The following is a 27799-nucleotide window of genomic DNA, read 5'->3' as shown; positions in this document are numbered from 1 at the left end:
GAGAATTACATGGAGTTGAGAATGGATTTAAATGGGAGGTGAGAAAATTTGTCCAAATTAGCGGTTTTAAATGTCTTCATATCATAACATACCTTATTTATCTCCTAGTGGGAGATAAAGCATTCCTAGGCATAGAGGCATATTCAAGGCTCTGAGAGTGTCTGTATTATAGAAACATTTAACCTTATTTAACTTGGTATTCTGCAAATTTACTTGACGAATACATTTTTGTGAAGGGTCTGGACTCTTCAGTAGACAGAAATCACCTCAAATTAATTTAAACTCGACATGGAATTTTCTAGCTTATGTAATGAGTAAGAATTCTTGATGAATTCACAGAATGGAGACGTTGCAGTAACTCAGGGCCTGGGATTTGGGGCTCAGAAATCTCTCTTTTTATCCATTTTTCTTTCTTGCTTTTGTCTGTTTCTTTTGGGTGCCAACCTCATTCTCTCCTAGTATAGACAGTCCTATGACAGACTCTTTCAACACAGAGGGGAATAATCTTAGGTGAAGGGGAAAATGTTGATTTTTGTACATTCAAATATTAATTTCCCAGAAGGGTGGTTCCTGGCTGAGTCACACTTACTTCCATCCTTTGGACCAATCACTGTTATCAGGGGAGTTCACTAAGATTGCCATACGTAGGTCTTTTGTCAATTTGGATGGCCTAGGCAGTGGTTACCCAGAACATTTTTTTTTTAATTTTTAAAAAATGTTTATTTATTTTTGAGAGAACGAGAGAGAGACAGAGCATAAAGGGGGGGGGGTGGGCAGAGAGAGAGGGAAACACAGAATCCGAACCAGGCTTCAGGCTCTGAGCTGTCAGCACAGAGCCCAAAGTGGGGCTAGAACTCACGAATGGTGAGATCATGACCTAGAACTCACGAATGGTGAGAGCCAAAGTCAGACGCTCAACCGACTGAGCCACCCAGGCCCTCCAGTTTTTCAGAACTCTTAAGAGGGAGTTTGAAAAGCCTATTGGGAAAAGTAGAAATAATAACCACCATTTGTTCATTCAAATATCTCAGGCGGTGAGATATTTATTCAGCTTTTCTCCTCAACACTCTTCAAGCATTAGAGATACAACACTGGAAAAAAAAAGGATGGATATTTCTACCTTCATGTAACTTACATTCTAGTGGGGAGGCAGATAATAAAGATGATAAATAAAACATAATATGTTTGTAATAAGTACAGAGAAAGAAAAAAATAAAGCAGGGACTTTATTTAAAAAATAAAACAGTACTTCCCCCCTTTGTGAGGGGAAGGAGGTTGAAACGTTAATTAACGTGGCCAAGGAAAGACTCATTGATGAAAAGGTGACTTTTAAATAAAGATCCAAAGGAAGTGAGGGACAGAACCATGCAGACACTACATTCAGAAACAACAGCAGGTGTAAAGGCCCTGAGGTTAGAATGTGCTGGCATTTTGAGGGAGGGCATGGAGTCTTGAGTGGTGGGTATGGAGAAGACTGGGAGAGAGCAGGAGGAAATAAGGTCAGCTTGTTGATAGGAACCAGATAATGCTGGGGTTGTGTCTTGTCCTGACAGCGTTGCCTTCCCCCTTAGTGAAATGGGCTTTGAGAAGAGGAATGACATGATCTGACTCCTGATTTGACTACTCTGGCTACTTTGGTGAATAGATTGGGTGCAACTTGCAGAAGCAGATAATCCAGCTAGGATGCCAATGCCATTATCCAGGAGAGAGATAATCATAGCAGATGATCGTGGACAAGAGTAGTGGCAGTGAAGGCAGTGAGAAATGGTCAGATTCTGGATATACTTTGCATGTGGTTCCAATAGGATTTCCTGATAGATTGGGTATGGGGTGTGAAAGGAAGGTATCTAAGTATCTAAGTATTTAAGATGACTACAAGATTTTGGCTTGAACAATGGAAGAATGGTTACCATTAGCCAGATGAGGAAGATTGTAGGAAGAACCAGTTTGAGGAGACTGTTGGGAGGCGGGTAGGGTGGGTGCAGTTTTTGGATAGGTGGAGTTAAAATACCTATTTCAAGTGGGGATGTTACAGGTCTGGAGTTCAGGGAAGAGGTCCTGGCTGAAGATACAAGTGTGTGAGTCATCAACATATAGATGGTATTTAAAGGCATGAGATTTGATGAGCTGTGCCCAGGGAGTATGGGTAGATAGGAAAGAGGCACTTGGGGGCTGAGTTCTGGGGTACCCCAGGCACCATCCATGTTTGTTTTATTTATTAAAAAAATTTTTTTTGGGGGGGTGTGCCTGGGTGCCTCAGTCGGTTAAGTGTCCAACTTTAGCTCAGGTCATAATCTCACAGTCTGTGAGTTTGAGCCTCGCATCCGGCTCTGTGCTGACAGCTCAGAACCTGGAGCCTGCTTTGGATTCTGTGCCTCCCTCTCTCTCTGCCCCTCCCCTGCTCATGCTCTGTCTCTCTGTCTCAAAAATAAATAAAAACATTAAAAAAAAATTTAAAAACATTTTTTTAATGTCTACTTATTTTTGAGAGAGACAGAGACAGAGACAGAGACAGAGACAGAGTGTGAGCCGGGGAAGGGCAGAGAGAGGGAGACACAGAATCTGAAGCAGGCTGTAGGCTCTGAGTGGTCAGCACAGAGCCTGACATGGGCATGAACTCACGAACTGCGAGATCATGAACTGAGCCAAAGTTGGACGCTTAACCGACTAAGCCATCCAGGCACCCCTGTTTATTTTAGATTAGCTGTTAGTTTCTCCGAGAACACTAGTGTTTCATAAACGAAGTTTGAGGTGTGCTGATCTAAAGGAACACGGCTTTGCAACTACTTCTCTTTAGAGCATATAGAATATGGTATATTTCCTTTGGCCTTAAAAATATACTAATTTCCTAATATGGGCATGACAATCTTAGTAAATGTAACATAGTACTAGTAAGACATTTTTTATTTTATTTTATTTTTTTAATTATTTTTTTTAATGTTTATTTTTGAGAGAGAGACAGTGTGAGTGGGGGAGGGGCAGAGAGAAAGGGAGACAGAATCTGGAGCAGACTCCACACTCTGAGCAAGCTGTCAGCACAGAGCCTGACGTGGGGCTTGAACTCACAAACTGCGAGATCATAACCTGAGCCAAAGTTGGACGCTTAACCAATTGAGCCACCCATGTGCCCAGTAAGACATTTTTTAGAGGTATATAATTAACTGTGGGATATTCTGCATGTGTTGTGAGTCAGTTAGTTGATTAGTGACAGATCCAGACATAGTAGGTTCTAGAGTAAGTCTGTAGAAGCTCTCTAACTTTCCTGGGCATTTGATGGGTTTTGGTCTGATTTTAGTACTACAGAGTTATTCTTTCCAGTCATAATATTTATTACAGCTGAATTATATGCGAGGTAGGTGTCCAATGTAATGGCGGATAAACTGTTATAATCCTCAAGAAACTTGGGGAAAAGATTTAAACTTTAACAAAAGTATGATTCAGAAATGAGTGTTTCAAGAATTCCCAAGAAAGGGGGCTGAGATGGTTTAGTGGCTCATGCTGAGCTCTGAAGAATGTTTAGAAAAGGTAGAAATGTGGAAAGGAAAGTTATTTTATAATGAGTGTGAGAGTCTAACTACATAAAATAGAATGGGATTATGATCAGATTACCTGCCTAACTAGATAGAACAACGAATCTGCTGATGAGAATGGGAAATAAAATCAGATTATTATAGATTTTTGTGTCCACTGTTGATAATGGGAACTCTCTGGGAAAAATCTGAGGAAGATTATTCGAGCAGCGATATTTTGTTATGCATTTGTGCCACTTAGCCATACCCTATACTCTACTCTGTGTTATAGAGAACAATTCATTACTGCAACTTTCTTAGGTGAGAATAACAGTTTTGGCAACTTGATGTTTTTAGACCCTTCCCATGGCTGCTCTTTTAATATTTATAGAATTTCAGAGATTTACAATAATAGCCAAAGTATGGAAAGACCCCAAATGTCCATCAATGGATGAATGGATAAAGAAGATATGGTATATATATTTATGATGGGGTATTACTCGGCAATCAAAAAGAATGAAATCTTTCCATTTGCAACTACGTGGATGGAACTAGAGGGTATTATGCTAAGTGAAATTAGTCAGAGAAAGACAAATATCATATGACATCACTCATATGAGGACTTTAAGATATAAAACAGATGAACATAAGGGAAGGGAAACAAAAGTAATACAAAAACAGGGAGGGGGACAAAACATAAGAGATTCTGAAATACAGAGAACAAACACAAGGTACTGGAGGGATTGGGGACGGGATGAGCTAAATGGGTAAGGGGCATTAAGGAATCTACTCCTAAAATCATTGTTGCACTATATGCTAACTAACTTGGATGTAAATTTAAAAATAAATAAATAAAAATACCAAAAAAAAAAATCTAAAAGATTTAAAAAATATATATTTAGCAGCGGTGCCTAGGTGGCTCAGTTGGTTAAGCAGCCCACTATTGATCTTGGCTCAGGTCATGATCGCATAGTTCATGAGTTTGAGCCCTGCATCGGGCTCTGCACTGACAGTGTGGAGCTGGCTAGGGATTCTGTCTCTCTGCTCCTCCCCTGCTCACATTCTCTCTCTATCAAAGTAAATAAGTAAACATTAAAAAAATATTAACATTTCTTGGAAGATTAATGGTATAAACTTTGGAAAACTCCCTCACTACTTAGAGGCAGTCATGTTCCTAATATCTAAAAATATATATATCTTGGGGCGCCTGGGTGGCTTAGTCGGTTAAGCGTCTGACTTCAGCTCGGGTCATGATCTCACAGTCTGTGAGTTCGAGCCCCGCGTTGGGCTCTGTGCTGACAGCTCAGAGCCTGGAGCCTGCTTCAGATTCTGTGTCTCCCTCTCTCTCTGCCCCTCCCTCTGGCTTTGCTTTGTTTGTTTGTTTCCATAAAATTATTAGCTTTGATGTCCTTGCTTTTGCCTCACAGCTTTCTTCTTATATGAAGTGCCAAACTAAAAAAACAGTTTTATAAAAATACTAACGAGAGTGATGGAGTTGTAGGGATCACTTCTCATGTCACATATTTTACCCAATTAAGAATTTTGTAAATGGGGGTATCTGGCTGGCTCAGTCAGTAGACCATGTGACTCTTGATCTCAGGGTCATGAGTTCAAGTCCCACGTTGGGTCTAGAGCTTACTTGGAAAAAAAAAAAAAGAACTCTGTAAATGGAAATTGTTACTGTAACTTTTTTATGAATGGGGAAAATTGGAGGCATGCCTTCCACTTTAATCCATGGCAAAAAGTACTGAGTTCTTTTTATACTAGTAACTTTTGACCTAAGAGGAGGGACGTTTATGTTGATGATAAGTATATATCAGAAGTCTGTTGTCTTTCATACGGTCCTGCAAAATTCACATCTCATTCTTCCACGATTGTTGAAATGTTTTCCTTGACCTGTGGGAGGTATTTCCCACTCACTGAAGAGTGCTCCATCAGGCCTACTCTAAGTGGGAATTGGGGAGGGCAGGGAAAGGGACGAATAACACCTACAAGATAAGCCTCCCAAGAAAACTACTTTAAGCCTTTACCCCTCTCCTCAAATTCCCACATCCCTTTCTCCCTCTTCCTCATCATTTCACTTCTCAGTTCTCTTCTCCATAGTTCAGGATTCCCTGAGCTCTTTTTGCGGTTGTCCCCTTTGTCTCCTGCAGAAATAATCTGTCTCATTAACATTCCAAAGTGTTAGCACACATGCCATTTAAAAGAAATTCTGTTTTATGTTTTCCTTTACCTGTCTTCCTATTTCTTGCCTTTTCTTGGTAGCAACATTTCTCAAAATCTCTCTACTCCCTTGTCTCCACTTCTTCACTTCTCATTCTTCACTGGGCACCCACTCCCCACCATAGCTGCTCTTGTCAAGATCACCCAGCACCTTCTTCTTGACAAACTCATTGGTCCATTCCTGGTTCTCATCTTATTTGAACTTTCAGCAGCCTTTGCCTCAGCTGATAAGCTTTCTTCATTGAGCCCTTTGTTCACCTGATTGTTGATGAAGTCCTGGTTTTCCTCCAACCTCACTGGCTGCTCTTTGTCAGTGTCCTCTGCCTATGTCTCCTCCCATTTCTATGAAAGATAAAATGGCCCAGGGTTTAGATCTTATCCCTCTTCTTTATCTGTACTCCCATTCAAGGTTGTGTCATCCTGTCTCATGGTCTTAAACTCTTTTTACATGGTAGTATCTTCTAAATGTATGTCTTTCTACTCCCCTTTTCATTTGGATTTTTAGGAGGCAAATCCTACCTAAAGCATTCCAAACTCTTAATTGTGGCCTTCAAGGCCCTTACCACCTGGCTCTCCCCCTTACCTGTGCAACTTCATTTGCTGCTATTTTCTCTCCTTTGCTGCTTTAGCTCCTACCACATTCACCTTCTTACTAAACCTCTCTGCCAAGCTCTTTTCTATCTCAGAGCCTTAGCACTTGCTGTTCTCTTTGCCTAGAATTTTCTTTAGGCAGATCCTGGCATGGCTTGTCGCCTCACTCCAATGTAAAATGTGCTTCTTCAGAGGCTTCCTCTGACCAAGTAGGACCTAAAATAGTACCCTCTTAGCTATTATATTTTTCCTTCTTAGCATTTATCACTACTGTAAATCATATTTTGTCTCTCTCCTGCTGAAATGTGACCCATGACCCAAGGAAGGCATGTAATTCGTTGATCCATCCCTGTATCCCTAGAGTGTAGATCAATGCCGGCCTCATAGTAGACTCTGAACATATGTTTATTGAGTGAGTGCATAAATAAATGATTTTTTTTGTATGTAAACATTGTTTTATATGTAAGCCATGTGATTATACCCTCAGTATTTTTGAATTCAAAGTCCAGAGTAATGTTTATTATAATAGAACGGTTAAACATAATAGAAAAATGGCTAGCTAGAGCCTGTTGTGTGGAATTTCCTTGAGTGATATATGGAGGGGCTCTTCTTGTTCCCTTTTCTGGAAATAAGTTGTGTTTTCTTGGCTCTTCCCATGCAGCTGAAGAATAAGTTCATGAAAAAACTTCCACGTGATGCAGAAGCCTCCAACGTGCTTGTTGGGGAGGTTGACTTCTTGGATACTCCTTTCATTGCCTTTGTTCGGCTCCAGCAGGCGGTCATGCTGGGTGCCCTGACTGAGGTCCCTGTGCCCACAAGGTAAGCTACTCCCTGACCTGCTGAGGTCCACAATGTGCTTATAGGGAAATCATGGCTAGATAATCAGTGGAATGAGGATACATCCAGAGCAGGCATATCGGAGAGGTTTAATCTGAAATGATGACTTAGCTCATCTTTCATGCTCTCAAATTACTTGGCACTTGTATAGTAGTAATAATAACAATTATAATAACCAACTGGGCCATGTACTAGTTTATTCTTATGGATTAGTCATTTAATTCTCATAATATGTTTAAATTGTAAACTATGGGTATGTGTATTTTACAGATAAAGAAACTGAGTCTGAGAGTTTAAGTAACTTGTCCAGGGTCATACAGATGGTCAATGATTCAGAGGTCAGAGTTGCTCTCATTTGCTCTATGTTTTATCAGAAAATTGACAATAGGTACATACATATATACATACATGTAAGTATATATGTGTATATATACACACGAATATATAAAAATCATTAAGCTGCACACTTAAATTTGCACACTTTATTGTTATGTGCTATATACATTCTTATCCTAAAAGGAAGCATATTACAGTTAATTATGATCATGTACTCACTACACCACGCAGCACCTCAGAAGTCATCCAGTTTATCTGCCTTGCTGCTGAGCTCGAGAGTTAGGCGGCTGATTTTCGGAGTGCAGTAGGTGAATAGAAGTTAATGCTTCACTTAAACTTGTGCTGAAGAAGAGTTTAAAGAGAAGCATGTAATCTTTGACTTGACACCATAAAACTACCATATGAATAGGAACTTTGTGGGGGGTGCTTTTTGTGGGTACAGGGCAAGGACAGGTGACTTTTCTCTTTTTAGGTTTCCTCAGGTGTGCAGGAAGGGTTGTGAATCCTCAGTGATCTCAGATGGTCTTGGCATGATAAACTGACAGAGACAAGGGGCTCCAGTTTGCTTTGAGCCAAGCTGGGAGGAAAATCAGAACATTTCCTTATGGCCTCCCCATTCATAGATTACAGGCTAGTTTTTCTTTCATATGGGTATTTTCTCCCTATTTTTATATTTCTTAGACACTATAGACCGGAATAATACTGGTCATTAGTAGGCAGTCATTGGACAGATGGCAGAGGGAAGGAGAAGATTGTAGCTTATTCAGTTGATGGGATTATCATGATTTGTGTTTTCTGTAACTTAGTTGTTCACTTGAAAACATTCCAGCAGAGCCTTGCAGTTCTATCTGAGCAATCACCTGGCGAACAGCTAGCTGACTCAGATCAGGGCTGACGTCCAGCTCTTGTGCTCCTATGGTTTTGTTTATGTCTCTGTGGAATGATTTTTACTGGGGCTTGAAAGAAAAAAAACATGCCAAGAAGTGTTAAATTGCTCTTGCATTTTCATTTTTCTTACTTTTCTTCTTTGGAGGCTACAAGTAAAAAATATTGTAGAGGGTTTTTTATTTAACAATAATACAAGTTCATTGAGTAGCAAATCGTGACTATTTGTGTATCCCTCTTATCATCTGCTCCTGTCTGGCATATTCTTTTCTTCTGTACAGGAGAGTGGTACTAGTCTAGAGGTGAAATACAGCATCATTTGAATTAACAAAGGGAGCCCGGCAATTCAAGGGAGTGTAATTCAATAATGTCATAAAACTATTTCAGGGTAATAGTCTGAACAATATATCCAAGCATGTTAACATTTTTCCAGGAAATATTTTTATCCATTTGCTGTCCTCTGAACTGGTGCCTGCTATAATCAGTGCGTAGGGAGTCTCATTAGCCTTTTTGTGTATGAGTAATGTGGGGCCATTTACAATGGCTGCATCCTGTGAAATCCAATCAAGGAAATCCCACAAGGAATGTGGTAGTCGGTTGTGAAGAACTGCCCCGTACTTAGCCTTGTGCTTTAACGTGCTGCCTGTTGTACTGCAGGGAGACCCGAAATGTCTGTTGTGGTGTACATTTTGTAATGGTCATTTTTCCTTTAGAACGTCATGCTCTTATGTTTATTATTGCTATTATACTGCGAGTGTGGTGCTATTATTGCTATTTATGATAAGTGGTATTAGTGCCATGCATCTTTTAGGAAGTGTGGGTCTCACAGCTCTGTGACTGTAGTGCCCACAAGATTCAATACCCTCCTATCGGCTTAGCTTTCTGCTTTAGCTTTCTGCTTGCACCAGGGCTACAGCCAACTTAGTGGATGTTCTCTGCTTAGGAGTCCTTCTTGCCATCCATGTGAAAGCAAACGAACCATTCTTTTACTCTTTGCGACTTCGTAGGATGTGCTTATGATTTTCCTAGCGTCTTGCATACACTTTGTTTGGTGTCATCTTATATCTGTCCGTACAGGCTGCTGCTCACTCCTATTTATGAGCTATGTAGGGGATAATAACTATTGTTATTCCCACTTGACAGTTGAGAGATGGAGGCAAAGGGAAGATTCACGATCAGTGCTAGAAATAGAACTGCAGATTTCTGACTCTGAAGCCGGGCTTTTAGGGAGAACCTAAGGAGCTATTTAGAATGGATTAGAACAAAATACTTTAGGGTTTTCCCATGAAGAGAAATCAAAACCCCTGATCAGTTTGTTCTTTTCTGATCTTGATTTTCACATTTAAGACAAGTAGTTATTCCATAAGTTCTAGTCCTCTAAAAATTTAGAATGTTTACCCTTTTCATATCACTGTAAGTTAGTATATATTTTATGTGATAAATGATGATTTGCCTTAAAGAGCAGTTTATGCTTAATTATCAAAATGATAGAAAATATCATTAGAGGGATTGGGACAATGGTCTAGCTAGTTCAATTCTGTCTTGCCCAGCACTCTAGTTGCTAGCTGCTATTTATCGTATGTAACGTGGTTGGTTGTGGTGGGTTTATGGTCTTCATGCATCTATTGTGGACGCTACAGTTCAGCCATAATTTCCAAAACTGCTAAATATGAATAATGGCTTATTTGATTCACTGCTGTTTTGAGAGCAGGGAGTAAAGGATTGGTACATGCTGAGTTTATTCTAGAAATAGCTGTGATATATCAGGAAGGACGGGGGGGGGGGGAGGTGCACATCCTTTCTGCAAAGATTGAGTGGTTTAGGAAGGCTGGCTCTTCTTCTGATATTGTGCTCTGTTTCTGCCTATAATTATTTTGTGAATATGAGTACAGTCCATTGGTTCCGGACAGAGATCATCTGGTACTTATTTTTGTTATGGAGAATGCTAGAGGCATCCTCCCCAGGCATAATTAGGTATGTGAAAAAGCTCACAAGAGTAGAAGGGCCTCATGAAGATTCTTGAGACAGCTAGCACTAGTAGATTCTAACTATGACTTTATTTCTAGTTATGAGTGAATAAAAAGAACTCAGTAGCATAAATTAATTTCTTTTCCCCAGCTGTCAACATGGGCTGTGCCCTTCGAGCCACACAAATGTGGTGTTTACTCTAATTTGTTAATAGGGAAAAAAAGCTTCTGGTTAAAAATAACATCTGTCCATTGACAAAAAACAGCTTGGGTCATGAAAGGAGTTTTCAGTACATTATAAAAGCTGAGTTTGGCAAGATGTACTTCTGTCATAAAAGTTATAACAGCGTTTGCTTCTTCAAGGGGTTCAAGGGGAAAGAACATGTTTCAGGCAGAGGGAACTTCAACTTGATGAGTTCTTCTGCAATCCTAGTTTTCTCATCTCCTTTTCAGTAATGCAGTCCAAAATCAGGGGCTTCTTCAGGGTTTCCGTCCCTACAGATGAAATTCTTGACCTGAGGTGATGTTTCCTGCTACTTGTAGATGGCCAGATTTCTTCTCTGTATCATTTTGAGAGGTTGAATTTACTGAATGGTTCCTGACTGGAGTAATGGGAAAGTTTAGCTGATATGTAACATTTTATTTCTATTGGGCACTTAATGATTTTCCACTAAAGAACAAATCAATATATATGTGTTAATAAATATTTGTATATTCTATGTAATATATATGCATTTTTTAATAAAAAGTACATTACCACAGAAAGAGAAATCATACCTTTATATCTAAGTTAGTGAAACAATATAATTCTCATATATTGGGTTTATTGCTCTGATGCATGTTATAGTCACTATTGGGCTGCTACTTCCATTCATTATTCGGTATTATTTAGCAAAGACTAGAGGAAATATTTACAGAAAATATATTCCCTCATCCCAGAGGGCTTGAGTTAGAGGCTCCATTACTTTCGGCTCTTGGGATGGTTACCCATCTCATCTGCCAAAGTTTATATTTGAGGACTACTAATAAATGAGAGTATTTGTCCCGCTTTCTAGCAAGATAGTGTTTTGTCTTTGTTGCCATATAGTCAGCCTGATAGTTCATGTGTCAGTTGGTAAGTGTGTATTTCCATAATGTGTGTTTGTAAATTATAATCATGATGGAGATGCTACGGCAAGGTAGGAAGAGGGGCAGAGTGGGTCCAGAAAGATCTTAGGTATTATGTCTTACTGAAAAACTAATATTTAGACACATTAAAATAACAAAAAATGGCAAGTAAAGGAAACCATTATTTAAAAATGTGTGAATAAGTAAAGGATCCAGGTATTCGATATTTTCTCTTTCCGCACTGCATTCTCCCCCTTTGCCCAAAACTATGTTCTTATTGTCTTGCCTGACAGCTGGCCATTGCTAGACTGGCTAATAGGACTGGGCATTGTGACCAGTATTGTAGGTGTTCCTAAATGGGATTTCTGTTTTGCTTAGGTGGTTAAATATTTTTTGCATATGTTGCACTCAAGTCAGTGATCATTCCCTTTAGTATAGTACATTTTCCTGTCATTAAGAAGCATTTTATAATACTGTATGTAGGGGTGTATAATTTAGGTCCAACTTCAAAGGAAGAGAAGTTCTAGTATCAACTGAACTTCAATATTAGAATAACTAAATCCAATTTTAATAATCACTTCCTTCATACTTGAACAGACTTTCATGCCTGCTGATTGCTTTTGCTTTTTCATCTACCGTGATAATACTTGAAAGCGAGTGTGCCGCCTCATGCCAGAACTGGTTTCTAAGCAAATAAGTATTGAATGGTTTTATAGCTATTTTGATATGAAGTCTGAGTGTTCAAACTTTCAGATACCTTCTTACATTCTTGATTTCTGTTTTGTTTTGTTTTTTTTTTCCTTTCCCATTTGGACTGAATTTTATAATGAAAAAAAAATTTATTCAAGGGCTTTTTGGGACAGACCCTAACACTTTGAAGAGTACTTGCTGTCGGCCCATTTTTATTTAAAGTGAGGTATATAGATAAATAAGTATAAAATAAAATTGTATTAAGCAAATCCCATCCCATTCCTGGTCCCATAAATTTTTACCTAAGATTTCTTGTCCCCAGCTAAGTATCCACAACATCTTTCCCCAGGACGAGCCGTGAGAGTCATTGTGGGTTAGCTTTTCTCTGTTGAATTGTAACCCCATGTATAGGTTGGGCAGGTAATGTTAGGCACATTGTGTGTTGAAAATAACAGGAGGTGAGAAGGCCTATCTACTGTCTCTCATTTACTAGGCACGTCTTTGGCTCATCCACTGACCTCCTTGAGCCTCAGTATCCTCACCATTAAGCGGGAATAGGATACCTCTCCTTATTGCAAAAGGGTATGTGGCGTTTAAATGAGGTGATGAATATGAAATGTTTTTCAAACTTTAAAAAGCTGAGCACATGTGATGTGATTATTTTTATTGCCCTTATTGTCTCCATGTTAGGTAAGACACGATTATAAGCAAGGCGGAGATGTATCCAGTGTTGCCTTTTATATATTTTTTCTTATTCACTTACTTACTGGGTTTCTTCCTCCCTAGTTGAGACATGAACCTAAGTGGGGATAAGCTCATTACTGCAAATTCCAGGACCTACTTACTGTGGAGCAGTGCGTGTACATTATCAAGAAAACAAGTTTGGGAAGGAAAATGAGGACACTCACAAAAGAATTTTAACTGTCCATGAAAGATGCTTTATTTCGAATTTCTCTCATAGTTTTCTTTCTTTACTTTGGCTGTCAGCATGTGGCTTACTTCTAGAGGACTTGGTTTTGCTGACTTCCAGTCACTTCTGAGCAGAAATATTTCTTAAAAGTATGGAGAGGATCATTTGTCACTGTTCATATTGAGTAAGGAAAAGTCAGAGAAATCTGAAGATGTACTAAGTCTTTCTGGTTATTGTGCTTAATGGGTTTTCTCCACAGATTCTCAAAGTCAGTAGAGATGGAGATAGAAGAAAGTTTAGGAAAGTAAGATTGAATGACTCCTAAAGTGAAGTTTTCCTATTCAGTAAATAAACTTCTCAGGGTTTCCATGTTAAATTCTTCTTTGCCTCCAAAGAAACAACAATTTGTATTTCATGATAGTGTGAAAGAGTATCTTTCATATTACCATGAATATTACCTTTGTCTTAAAGATGAATTCTAGATCTCAGCTTTTTACAAATAGGATAAACGTGTCTCAGTGTTATGTACATTGACTTTGATGAAATGTGTTTTATAGCCTTTGCTTCTTTCCTCTTCCATTAGGTTCTTGTTCATTCTCTTAGGTCCTAAGGGGAAAGCCAAGTCCTACCATGAGATCGGCAGAGCCATTGCCACCCTGATGTCTGACGAGGTAGGGGATCTGGAACATGGTGATTTGTGAATGTCCCGCTTGTATAGTTTTCATGCTATGAATTGGCTGTCATAATTTACTCAAGTCAGAGTATGTGGTCACCAGTCCTCTTTATGGCATAAGGTACAGTCATTCATGGCAGATGCGCTGGTCTCGACACAGTTTTCAAAAAATAAATTTTATGTTGGAATAAAACATAATTTCCTTTCTTTTTCTAAGCATTTGCAATTCTTAAAAGAGATATATGTTAAATATTCTTTAAAAAGTTCAAATCACTGTATTAACTTAAACTTTACCTCTTAAAATGTTTAATATATTCATCCTGGGAGTTCAAGTGTCCTTATACCATATTGTTTCAGAAATAATGGGTTCTATAAAGTAATGCATAATAAAATGGATCATGCATTTTTTCCTTAGGTATCAGAAAGTACCTGTTTTTATGGTCTTCTTATCTTGTGGGAAGGAATTACACACTTACTAAAATGCATTAGCAACTGTTACTGCAGAGTTTCTAGTGCTTTGGAATTATAACCTTACTCTCATAACAGCTTGAATGTTGTTCACACATTTTAGATATGATGAAACCCTAAACTAGTCTCATAGTAGGAGAACTACAATTAGGATATGGGATCACTGATTTTCCTTCTGTGTCTTTCTAGCTTACTATTTTCCCAAATGTTTCACTTTTGCTTTATTACTTAATTTGTTAGCTTCTCCATGTGTTAAGTGAAGAATAGGGCATTTAGTTATGGAAGCTTTATTTGGTGATTACTCAGATGGTTACTTAATGTGGGACTGAGAGCATTTTTGATGTATAGCTATGCTGGCTTTTCCCCCTTGAGGCAACTAAGCATCTCAGGAGGCTCTTTTATTTATTTTCATGTGTTTACATTTTCTTTAAAAAAGAATCCTTCCTCCTAAGATGCAGTAATTAGAACTGCCTTAGGCTCTAAATGACAGAAAAATCTGATTTATAGTGGCTTAAATTATTTGGGGCTTATTTGGAGGTAGGCAGTTGCTAGAGTCGGTTTAACTTAACTGTTTCATGATCAATCAAGAGCCAAGGTTCCGGCTTTGTGGGCTTGAGAGGGCCTCTGCAGTCAGCTCCAGCCATCTCTTCTGTATTCAAGTTTGAGGAGGGGGAGGTTGAATACAGAAGGGGCGTGGAGGGGCGCCTGGGTGGCGCAGTCGGTTAAGCGTCCGACTTCAGCCAGGTCACGATCTCGCGGTCCGTGAGTTCGAGCCCCGCGTCGGGCTCCGGGCTGATGGCTCGGAGCCTGGAGCCTGTTTCCGATTCTGTGTCTCCCTCTCTCTCTGCCCCTCCCCCGTTCATGCTCTGTCTCTCTCTGTCCCAAAAATGAATAAACGTTGAAAAAAAAAAAATTAGAAGGGGCGTGGAGCGGGGAGTGTTGGGAGACGGAGGGTGGGAATGTTAGCCGTATCAGTCTAACAGGTATTCTAAAGGTTTCTCAGACAGCTTCTTTCTTTCATCTCATTGGTCAAAACTGTCAATTCTTATCTGCAGGGGAGGCTGGAAAAGTGACCCTCTCTAGCGGCTAGAGCACCACAGATGAGATGCTGGCATTTGTAATGCCCTAATCTCAACCTCACACTCCCCCAGACCATTACATGTAATTTGTTTCACAGCTTTTAAAAATTCTTGTTGAGGAGAAGAGATTTACTAGCAATCTTTAAGAACAGGTAAGGATGTTGAACAGGAGCCATCTTCTGTCCTGGAGACTAAAGAATTTGACTGATGAGGTATGAAAGGCTTATGCGTAAAGGACTTTCAGATGGTCACCTAGGTTAGAAGAATGGAATGATTGGCAAAGAGGATTATGTAAATTCTGGAGCTCCTTCTTGGATATCTGTATAAAAGACATGAAGCATTTGCTGCCTTGGGTGGTTTAGTTATTGCCTTGCTAAAAGGTTAGACAGATGATCACCTGCTTAAAGCCCTTTGCTTTATGTGTTACCAGCATAACTTAGATTTTTCTTTTTTTAATAGCTAACATTATTTGTGTTCGAGAGCTGCAATGTTTGGGACTTAACCCGATCTTAATCCTCAGCTTGAACTTTTCCTTTTTGAATTACCAGCAATGGTTTGTCCCAGTCATTTTTATTTCAGAGAATGATTCTTTTGTATATTTCTCCAAACCATTTGCATCTGGCTTCCACAGCAACTGTATCAGCAATGGTACATGCCAGTGGGAGATGAAAGACAGTGTTGTTTTACAGTATTGATTAAAAAGACATATAAAAGAAACACAGCTGTTTTCTCATGCCTCCACTTATATTCTCTGGGTTCAAAATCAGAATCCCAAAATACTTTGGGACAAGCTGATAGGAAATATGAGAATATGATTATATTAAACATATATGAAATAAATGTTAAGGTGGATTATAGATTGCCTTTCTGAGGCTCAACATGCTGTGAGGTATGTAGAGAGTTCTCTTGTTGGATCAGCACATCTCTTATTATTCTTTAGGTGTTCCATGACATTGCTTATAAAGCTAAAGACAGGCAGGACCTGATTGCTGGTATCGACGAGTTCCTCGATGAAGTCATTGTTCTTCCACCTGGGGAATGGGACCCAGCAATCAGGATAGAGCCTCCTAAGAGCCTTCCATCATCTGACAAAAGGTAAATTATGGGGCAATTGGGAGTTTTCATCCTTGAGAAGGAGGTTGTGCTCACAGAAGGAAATGGGGTCAGGTGACTGTCCTAATATTGTGTTTTTAGGTTCACATTTAACTTGATGTATTATCTCAAATGAATTACGTATGTACTTTGGTTTGACATTTCGTCGATGCTGTAAAATGAGTGTTATATGTTGTTATCTTCTTCAGTGATTGCAAATTAGAGACCTCAGATTATGATATTGGAATACATCATAGAGATTTTTGGAGGATGTGTTGGGGACTTCCTGCACATGTAGAAGACTGGTTTACTCAAAACGAGTCCCTATAGATTTAAGAGGTTAAAAAATCGGGTGAGACCATTTGGAGAAGCCGTTTTCTGGAAATCTATTGTTTTCCCGGTGAAACGGTTTCTGTCTTATACAGTATGCAACTTATTTAGCTTTTGATTCATCAGTCATTTGTCCTCCCTCTAAATACAACACTTTAAGAGTTGTCCATTAGGGTGGTGGGAGGAAATGGTCTTTCTCCCAAAGGGTTTTCAGTCCATCTCTTCGTTAGTCTCGTGCATGGCACAGCTAAGAAGCAGATGAGTAAAAGAAACTGATATTCTCTTGGGCTCTGTTGTCTTGCTTAGAAAGAATATGTACTCAGGTGGAGAGAATGTTCAGATGAATGGGGACACACCTCACGATGGAGGCCATGGAGGAGGAGGAGGAGGACATGCGGATTGTGAAGAATTGCAGCGAACTGGACGGTAACTGATGGATTATTTGGCCATTCACGATGAGAATCTCCTTATTTTATTATTTTAAATATTTATTTTGAGAGAGAGAGAGGACATGCTTGCCTGTGCACATGAGCAGGGGAGGGGCAGAGAGGGAGGGAGAGAGAGAATCCCAAACAGGCTCTGCACTGTCATCACAGAGCTCTACGTGGGGCTGGGTCTCATGACCACGAGATCACGACCTGAGCGGAAATCAAGAGTCAGCTGCTCAACCAACTGAGCCACCCAGGCACCCAGATGAGGATCTCTTTAGATCTTAATTTCCCTTCATCTCCCTATCAGCATTTTACTCACTGATTTGTATACTTGTGCAGCCAACAGATACTTACATTGATTAATCACAGGCACTGGGGATGCAACAGTGAATTAAACAAAAACCCTTTGTCCTTTTGGGTTTTCCTTTGTAGTAGTGGGAGACAAGCAATGAGAAAATTAAGAAATGTGGTGATGGTTTAATGGGGGAAAATGAAAACAGAAATAAGGGGTTTTGTGATAGGGGAAAGACATTCCAATATAAAGAGTGAACTCCGAGAAGGCCTTACAGAAAAGTCCCGCAGGAAAGCCCATGAGAAAAGTCCTGCAGGAGCTAGAGATAGACCAGCAGAAGTGAGGTAGGGGGAGGGGACAGCAGAGGGCCTGGTGTGTGCTGGGTTGGCATCCAGGCCATGAAGTGAGGGAGGAGGTGTTGGAGAGAAAGCCAGCGGGGTCTTCAGGTGGGTGTGAACCCGTGGCAGGAAGGTGGAGTCATGTGTTGTCTTCCCCATTTGGCTTTTGTGCGTCCCTCCCTTCTCTGTACATTTATTCATAAGTGGGCAACATGGTACAGAAATGAGGAACTCACAGGTCATGGTCTCCTTAGCCTGCCGTTGGGGATTCAGGCTTCCCAGACTGCTTTTGTAAATCTCTTTTTATGATAATTCCTCCTTTTCTTTCCACTATTAGGTTCTCCATTTTGTTTTGTATTAAATAAAATTTTAAGTAGGATACTGATTTTATGAAGATAGGACTTTTTTTTTTAATGTTTATTTTTTTTGAGAGAGAGAGAGAAGAGAGAGTGTGCGAGCAGGGGGAAGGGCAGAGAGACAGTGGGGAGGAGGACAGAGGACCACAAGCAGGCTCTGCACTGACAGCACAGAGCCCGATATGGGGCTCGAACTCACAAATTGTGAGATCATGACCTGAGCCAAAGTCGAACACGTAAGCCACCCAGGAACCCGAAGATAGGACCTTTTAAGAACATTAAAGGTTTTTTTGAAAGCACGAAAGTATGTCTTTTTAAGATGTAATTGAATCTGAATAAAATGATTTCATTCTTCTGATGACCACTTGGGTTTCTCCCTGAAATTAAGGGGACATTTTTTTCCCTCCCCTTTTTTTCTGAAAGAATAGAGAACATAAAACCTCCTCTCCCCCTATTTTTTCTGAACAGTTCTTTACAAAGTACTTTTATTAGGAATATTCTTTTCCTTCTCTATAGATATGAGTTCTGGAATTCAGCTCTTTTACTTAATCAGACTGGAATTCAATTCTTGGATAGCTCACTTTTTCCCCAATGTACTGTCTGCAGCCTGCCCAGCACCACGCACAGCCCTACGCAGACCACGAAAACTGAAGTGGGGCACAGGATGCAGCGAGGGCCAGCAAGCCCACACACAGACAGACAGTCCCGATAAAGTGTGATAGCCTCATGGTGGAAATCTGAACTCTCTGAGGGAGGGCCCCACAGGCAGAAGGAAGGGTGTGCGTGGGGAAGGCTGAGACGTGAGGTTTGGTTGGGAGGGTAGTTTGACAGATGCATAACTAAGGCAGCTGACCTGCGAATGTGCGTAATGGGGCTACGCTTACAGTGCTTTTCCACCGTATACCTGCGTGGCTTTCCTCCTTCGTGCCTTCGGGACCTTATCCCAAAGTCACCGGTTCGGGAGGCCTGTTCTGGCCACTCTAGTAGTTCAGCCATTGCTTCTCTAGCATTTCATAACCTTCTTCCCCACTTAATTTTTTCCCTTGATGTTTAGCACCATCCATTTTGCTTACATTGTCTGTCCCCCATATCGGAAGGAAAATCCCCGAGGGCAGGCGTCTTTGCCTGTATTGTTCACTGTTGTGTCTCCAGCACCTGCAGAAGTGCTGGGCATATCACAGGTGCGCAGTAAACACTTGTGGAATGATGAATGGGGCTGGAAAGGAAACAACGCAAGATTATTAAAGGACTTCTATGCTCTGCTCATGGGTGTGATGTTTTTCTACAATGAGTGAGAAATTTTAATCCATCTACGCCATTCACTCTCATCTAAAAACCAACTGTTCTTTAGGGAATGCAACACCTAATTTAGGGACCAAAACAGAGACAGATAGAAGAAAATTTATTCTTCTACAGTTTTCCCATTTTCCCTTAAGTGGTTAAATAGAGCTTGTTGATTCAAAAACTTTGACTGCAAATTCTTTGTGGTTGAATGAGTTACCCTTGGTTAATTTGATGACAAATTTATTTTACCTTGTCACATGTTTGCTTTCTCCCTACCCAGGTTCTGTGGTGGACTCATTAAGGACATAAAGAGGAAAGCACCATTTTTTGCCAGTGATTTTTATGATGCTTTAAATATTCAGGCTCTTTCAGCAATTCTCTTCATTTATCTGGCAACTGTAACTAATGCTATCACTTTTGGAGGACTGCTTGGGGATGCCACTGACAACATGCAGGTGGGTCTGGTTTGGGGGAGACACAAATAGTACAGCCCAGATTGCCTTCCTCACCCCTACAGCTCAGCTAGAAGCAGATGGCCTTTCAGTTACTCAGCGTGATTTTCTTTCTTTTGCTGGATGCTGCATTTTACTTTGCTTCTGGCCTGCTGCTATATTTCCAGCATTTTAGTAATTACAAAAATAGCTCGATGAAATCTGGCTTGAGTCACAAGTGGGGAAAAGAAGGGAAGGAAATGAGGATATACAATTCCATTTGGGCAAAAGCATATCAGCTGCTTTAATTTTGTGCAGGGCACGGGGTTTAGATCTTCTACTACCTTGAATGTATGGGCCATATTCTGTTAAGCTTGATGATAACACTTTTTCTGGGAATGCATGATTACCTTCATTTTACACAAGAGCAAACAGTCATCAAAAAATTGAGGGATTTGCTTGAGGTTGGATTTGCATGTCTATCAGTAGGATTCAGCTTTAAGGGAATACAAGTTAAGAGTTGTTTCTCCTGTTCTTGAACCTGCCTGATCATTAAGCTGTAAAGACCCTGGCTTGACTTATTTTGTACAAACCATAGTCTGTTACTCTCAGGTGCCGTTTGCCATCCTTTTGTATCAGTAACAGCTGACGTTTTAGTGGTACGAAAGATATTTTGGATGCCCTCTATCATTCAGAAAAATATGTACAAAGCTAAGAAAAAATAAGCATTGTGCTAGATGCTGAATACAGAGTAGTGAGTGAAGCCAGTATTCTTAGGAAAAGAACTAGATTCATTCCCTTTTCAAACTCTGTCCCTTCTACTTTAGTGCTTATTACTGATTAACCTATGTGACATTCATAAGTGCTGCCAGCCACCTTCTTAAAAAAAACAAAACAAAACAAAAAACAAACCCAGCTGTTTCAAAAGATTGCTTTCTTCCACTTTTGTTTTCTTCTCTGTGCACATTCATGCTTTAGATTCTGCCTAAACACAAAAATGAAATGGAGATGATATATGACATCTTTGTTGACCCAAGTAAAAAGGGAGAAATTGCTTCAAATAATTGTATGTAGTCTGTTAAGAGCACTTTTATCTTTTAGCCCTTATCTATTATTGCATAGCATATTAATCCAAAACTTAGAGGCTTGAAACAACCATTTCATTCTTCCCTTTCATGGTTTTGGTGGTTGACGGGCTTATCTGGAGTGGTTCTCTCTTTGGGCCTCACATGTTTGTAGCGAGGTAACAGCTGAGGTTGGAGTCCCCTGAAGGCTTCTTAAATGTTTATTTATATTTTTGAAAGAGACAGTGGAGAGGGAAGGCAGAGAGAGAGGGACAGAGGATGCGAAGCAGGCTCTGTGCTGACAGTAGCTTCAGCACAGAGCCTGATGCGGGGCTCAAACTCACAAACCGCAAGATTATGACCTGAGCTGAAGTCAGATGCTCAACTGACTGGGCCACCCAGGTGCCCCTGAAGGCTTCTTTATTCACATGTCTCCTGCCTAGATTGGGATGTCTGGAACATTTGGGGACTGAGGACTCTGAACATGACTTTTCCACTTGGCTAGCTTGGCTTTCTTACAGACGGGGACCATGATGACCTTTAAGAGCTCATGCCCTAATCAGAAGGGGGCAGGCACCGCTCAGCTTCGCTTATTCCTATATGAATATGCTCTCTGTATTACTTCATTTTCTGATTTTCAGAAAGAGGCCGAAAACTCAAATTCTTATGTGAAATCTAGTGATTCTTAAATATTTGCAACGAATTAACTTTTAAAAACTAACATTGTGCTGGCCAGAAAGCACACATGTATATGTTCCCAGCGAGAGACCTGCCATGTGGGGAAGAGAAACCAAGAGTGGTAGGACACAGAGATGAAGTATGTGAATAGGGTGTTCTTCCCTCTTTTCCTCGTTCATAAGGTAGGAATGAACGAAATAAACTGCAACAGTGATGTCAATAACAGGATTTTTATAAATCTGATCTGTATCCAAATAGGGCAGTTATTTTTCGTCCAGATGAGAGCATAGTGATAACTAAATCAGATCATTCAACAAAACCAGTGGAAAAGAAAGCACTCAGGAAGCACCGTGAGGCCAGCACAAAGAACATAATACAGGCAGTCACGTTAGGAAAATAAAGCTGTGATTTGGGGACAGTGGCAAGAAAACCTCCTTCTGTTGTTCAGAATATACAGAGACTTTCTTGTGCAGATCATTTTTTAACACATAGTTTTCCATGGATTCTTTTCCTTGAAGTGGAGAAATTACAACACGTCCTATGTGTTAGTTTATTGCCTTTTTAAACTGAATTGAACCCCTTTTCAACCTCATAAGACTTAGCTTTAAATTAAAAAAAAAATTTGTTTTACATTTATTCATTTCTGAAAGACAGAAAAAGAGTGTGAGCAGGGAAGGGGCAGAGAGAGAGAGGGAGACACAGAATCTGAATCAGGCTCCAGGCTATGAGCTGCCAGCAGAGAGCCCAACGAAGGGCTTGAACTCGCAAGCCATGAGATCATGACCTGAGCTGAAGTTGGATGCTTAACCGACTGAGCCATGTAGGCACCCCAAGACTTAGCTGTAAAACGCAACATCTGAGATGAGGAAGAAGTCTGTTGAAGTCTATTGCTGATCCCTCAACAATAGGTGCGTTAATTTCCATATGTGCAAGTTTTGGGGAAAGTAAAGGATTCTGTTGTGTGACACGTGTACTTATCATGGGTATTTGTTCTGTGATCATTGTCATGGGAAAGGCCTTCATGGTGGAGTAAGCAGTGTTCAGGATCCTGCAGACTTTAGGAGAAACAGAAAGGCTTTCAGCACATCGGGATGTTAGGTTGTCCACAAAAATGACCATTTGCTGGACGTCACTCCTAGGAGTTGACTTAATTCAAAGTACAAAATTCAAACTTAGGAGGACATTTGCTAGACATATTCTGCTTATTACAGATTTTGTAATCTCTTATTGATAATGTCATTGAAGCTGTGAACCCGATGTTTTAAAAGTCTTTGGAAATATTAAAGGGTATATTTTTCTGTCCCTTCTGAAATCTCTTTCCTTGAAGAAATGTATTGGCAAAGAACTGCAATTTTGTACTCGTAGAAGTCAGAGTGGGTGGCAGAAACACTGAAAAAGAATAGAAAATGAATGATTGTTAATATATATTTGTTGAACTGAATAGTCTCTTATCTATTTCTTTTGGGCGAACTAATGCTATATAGTGAATGGATGCATAGATCTAAGTACTGGATTTATAGCTATAAAACCACCTGTCTGACTAGTGTGCACATACACACACACACATACACACACAACTCAATAGTTTTATAGTAATTATAGTATTTACAGTTTTATAGTAATTTTACATATCCTAGTATTTTAATAGGAAACATTTTACCTGTAGTCATTGTACTAGGTTTTCTTATGATGATAGATGACTTAGGTTGATATTTCTGTTGGTTTTATCTATTTTAAGGACGAGGGAGTAAGGTGATTTAATATGTTGAAAAGTATCTCAATACTGAAAGGACCTGTACTTGAACATACAGAAGTTTTGATGCTCTGAAGTAGAAATCTTGACTTGGCATCAGGACAACAAAATATTTTGTGGATTTGGTGCTAAGTCCCAGATCACTTCCCAGGCCCATGGCAGAGGTTTATTTATTCCTTTGCAAGTATTTATGGGGTGTTTACTGTGTGGCAGACACTATTTTAAGTGCTGGGGATACAGATAAGTAGCCAAAATAGATAATAATCCCCATTCTGATGGTATTTACAGTCTAGGGTGTTGATAAGGCATTCTTTTTCTATGTCCCCAAGAGATACCAGTAGTGGTATATAGGGGATTATTGAGGGGGGTAAAGCCCTCTGGGTCTATTTGACCTTCTAAACACTAGATCAGAACTAAGCAGGACATTGGCACAGCCTGAAGTAATCTTCAGTTATATCACATGCCTTCATAAATGTGGCAACGGGTTATTCTCAAAAGCACAAGTAGCTCAAGTGAGTCAACTGAGAATAGTGTCCTTGCTTTTAAGGCAGACAGCTCAGAGATGGTTCATATAGGGTCTTTATTGTCAGGCTACAAATAGACATGGGTGCTGGTACAAACGTGTTGTGAAAACACAGATGAGTCACTGAACTGTTGTTGTTTAAGCAACTCTTTTTTTTCAACGTTTATTTATTTTTTGGGACAGAGAGAGACAGAGCATGAACGGGGGAGGGGCAGAGAGAGAGGGAGACACAGAATCCGAAACAGGCTCCAGGCTCTGAGCCATCAGCCCAGAGCCTGACGCGGGGCTCGAACTCACGGACCGCGAGATCGTGACCTGGCTGAAGTCGGACGCTTAACCGACTGCGCCACCCAGGCGCCCCTGTTTAAACAACTCTTCTGCCAGCTTCTGTGCAGGAGGTCTTGCCTGCTTGAAGACAAAAATTTACAGTTAAGCATTTATTTCAGAGCTAAAAAAATATATAAATTGTAATTAATATTAATCATAATAAAATATATGTATATTTAATCCCACATACACACCTGTGTGTATACATCTATCCCCCACATCATTAGAAGCACATCTTAGGAGCCATACATATGGATCATTTCCCATGGACCTGTGTTCAAAATAAAACAGTTGAAGCTATGATGGATCCAAGTACAATCAGTTTATAATGGCAACATCCATGACTGCATGAATCCTCCAAGTTGGGCCACATGTTTGGACCATCAGGCTGCTCTGAGAGTACTCTAAGGCTTTCAGAGGAGGTATTCATGGATTCCTTAAGTGTGGCAATTAAAATTTAGCTTGGATTTCTCAAGTGACTGAACCCGCTTTGCTAAGAGTTGACCTCAGATTTATCTTGGATCTAGCCCTGGGCTTGTGCCTCTTTTCTGTTCATATTGTTCAGCAACAAAGGACTAGAACATATGCTTTCTGAGGTCCAGGAATTGTGCAGCACTCTTATTATCCTTCTCAGTATGTTCCACTGTAATAATGCTCTTGTCCCCTTGCCATGCTATGAAACAAACAAAAGGTTTTCAGCCTCACCATCCTAGAAGCATGTTCTTTCCGGAACCAACTCTGTGACCATGTGTGCCAGCTCATTGCATTGTAGTTATATTCTTGGTTGCCAGGAAGGTACACTGTTCTGTTCATTTAGATACTTCTGATTAAATTGTTAAACATTGATTTAACAAATACTTATGGATAGCTTAGTCTATGGGCAAGTTACCTGTACAGGGAACACTTTCTGATGTTCTGTGACAAGTCTCTATGTCACTTAAAAGTTGTTCTTAGCTTTATGGACACAGAAAAATCTTTGAACTCAAATTGACATTGTTAATTGTGAATGACTGAGCATAGTCTAGAGTGAAGAAAGTCATTTAAAATTTTTTCCCCAGAGTAAATATAATCTTATTTTCACAAACCTTTTAGCAAAAGGATACAGTAAGATTTTTAGAATTCTGTGAATTTTGTGATATTTATGGAGCCTAACGGAGCACATTTTAAGGAAATTTGTCTCATAATAAGGAACATTTATAGCTGGCATCTCCAAATTTGAAGCTTTATTTAAACATACTGCTGTGCTGAGAATATTTAATCAATCTGCTGAGGTTGGAAATATATCGTTTCTTATTCACATATGATATTCCTCCATAAGATAGACACTTCTTTATGAAGGTTCTCATGTGCAGTTTATAGCAGGAAGAGTAAAGAAAATTGATAATTGCTTCATTGTAGTAAGGACTGTATAGTAATTTCAACTTACCTAAATGTTGTGCTTTGGCACCAAAATGAATTTCTTTCTCTAAGTGGAAATGCAAGGTGATATGCTCATCTGCCTGACATAGTCTTCCAGAAACATATCACAGGTTTAAAAAATTAGGTAGAGATAGTCTGTTGGCATGAGGCAGTTGGGTTGTTGTGGTTGGCAAAACTAAATGTGCATTTGGTGACAAAGTAAGGGGCTTGCATTGTTTACTTGCCTCCAGTGTGCTGGCTATTCCTTCTCCCAGGAAGCAACTTAACTAGATCATTTGCTTCACTTCATGTACAAGTTCTGAATCAAACCTGTTTGATTAAGGTTAAGTCAAATGTAACCGAATTTTTCACTTACCCGAACATATTTGGTTGGGTTTTTTTCAATGGGAAGACCTTTGTCAACTCTGTTTTCTTGGTGATTAGAAAATGATAGTGATTTGGGCAGGCTGGCAGTCCCAAATGTTGCTACCTTCTAAAACTATTTTGTGTTTGTCTTGAAATAATTTTGAAATGGCTTTATTTTTAATAAGATATAATTATGCACTGTAGAAAACTCAAACAATACAGAGCAACTACATAAAAGGTAATTTCGCCCTTAAACTCATGACTCAGAAATAGCCATTATGAGCATTTTCATAAACATCTTTCCTACATCTTGCAGTGCATGTGGAAACAGATAGATTGATGTATAAGGTTTTATATAAGTGAGATCATATACCTGCTGTTTCATAACATGGCTAGTATTAAGTGGGAGTTTTTCCACTTCAATGTGGACCTTGAGCATTATTTTTAATGACCACATCTTTTATACACATGATGATACATGTCCTACAATTTACTTAATAAATCTCCTATTAGTACACTTTCAGTTTTCCCGACTTTTCTCAATTATAAACAAACTGTGGTGCCTAACTACATTTTCATTCTTTGTAATTATGTCCTTGGAGTAAAATTCCTAGCAAATGTTTGCAGGATATTTTTTTTATATTTGTTTTAAATTACACTCCACAAAGGTCATCCCAGCTTTTACTTCTACCAATAATGGACAAGACTGTCCACATGCATGCACTCTTGCAAAAACAGGATTGTGTACCATATTTTCATTTTTGCCATTCAGTGGGTGGAAAAATGATAGCTCATTCTTACTCAATTCAGATTTCTTTGATTTTTAGTGAGGGCGAATATCCTTCCACATTTTTATTGGCTGTCTACACTTTGTATTTGTGTCCTTGGCATATTTTCCTTTTAGGTATTTGTTTTTTTTTCTCATTGACTCATAAGAACGCTCTTTGTGTAATAAGGATATCTACCCTTTTCTTGTCAGAAATATCCCAAATATATTTTTCCTAGATCTATCCTGTGTCTTTTCACCTTATTTATGATTTCTTTTGCTATATAGATTGTAATTTTTATGTATTCAAAATCTTCAATCTTTTATGGTTTCTTATTTTCATTATATACTTAAAGAGGTTTCCCCACTCCAAGATTAGAAAAATATTTACCCACATATCTTAGTTCTTTTATGTTTTCATTTAAATTTTTTATCCATCTGGGATTAATTTTGTGTAAAGTTATACTGGCATTTGATGTTTGGGTACTTCAGATGATCTAGGTACCTATTCACAACTCTTCAAACAAAAAAATATCGTAAAGCCTCCCCGTCTTGCCCATCCATTCTATCAGACTTGCAGTTGTGGCTCTTTGGTCAAGGTTTTGGATCACACTTTTCTTTAAGCAGAGAGCTAATTCATCTTTCAGCTTTTTCTCTTTCTTCAGTCCTGCTGGGCAGTGTAAACAGAAATCCTGTTCATGACGACAGAGCGCTTTTAGGCAGAGTAGATGGCAATAAGGATTTGGCAGCTGTGATCTGTCAGGACAGAAATCACTGATTTATAGGCTGCAGTTACACAGGTGAAATAAAAAATGAGGGTTGGATATCCAGTCTTCTTCCCCAGTGTAGATGGATGGTCTGTGTAACCCTAACAAATGTCAGCAGGTGGTTCTTATTTTGAGAGGAAGGGAGTTTTTTTTGAATTGGTGCACCTCAAATTTGAGCTGCATGAAAATCAACTGGGGAACTTTGAGAAAATACCGAGTCCCCAGGCTTGATCTTCAGATAGATTGATTTAATTGTTCAAGGTAGAGATAAGGAATCAGTATTTTTTCTTAAAAAAAAAAAAAAAAAAGCTTCTCAGATAATTGTCAT

The 27799-nt window shown here is 39.5% G+C and overlaps 1 protein-coding gene across 2 annotated transcripts in view; it reads left to right on the top strand.

Moving 5' to 3' along the window:
* Nucleotides 1-27799, top strand: part of SLC4A4 (solute carrier family 4 member 4) — a 302161-nt gene that overhangs the window by 181591 nt on the left and 92771 nt on the right. For both annotated transcript variants that reach the window (XM_047857278.1, XM_047857277.1), the window contains exons 7-11: nt 6985-7142; nt 13639-13726; nt 16216-16370; nt 17004-17123; nt 19679-19853. In XM_047857278.1, coding sequence (XP_047713234.1) covers nt 6985-7142; nt 13639-13726; nt 16216-16370; nt 17004-17123; nt 19679-19853 — 696 coding nt within the window. The remainder of the gene's footprint in view (nt 1-6984; nt 7143-13638; nt 13727-16215; nt 16371-17003; nt 17124-19678; nt 19854-27799) is intronic.

Source organism: Prionailurus viverrinus, chromosome B1, assembly GCF_022837055.1.
Source record: "Prionailurus viverrinus isolate Anna chromosome B1, UM_Priviv_1.0, whole genome shotgun sequence".
Lineage (NCBI taxonomy): Eukaryota > Metazoa > Chordata > Mammalia > Carnivora > Felidae > Prionailurus > Prionailurus viverrinus.
This window is presented reverse-complemented; position numbering and strand designations above follow the sequence as displayed.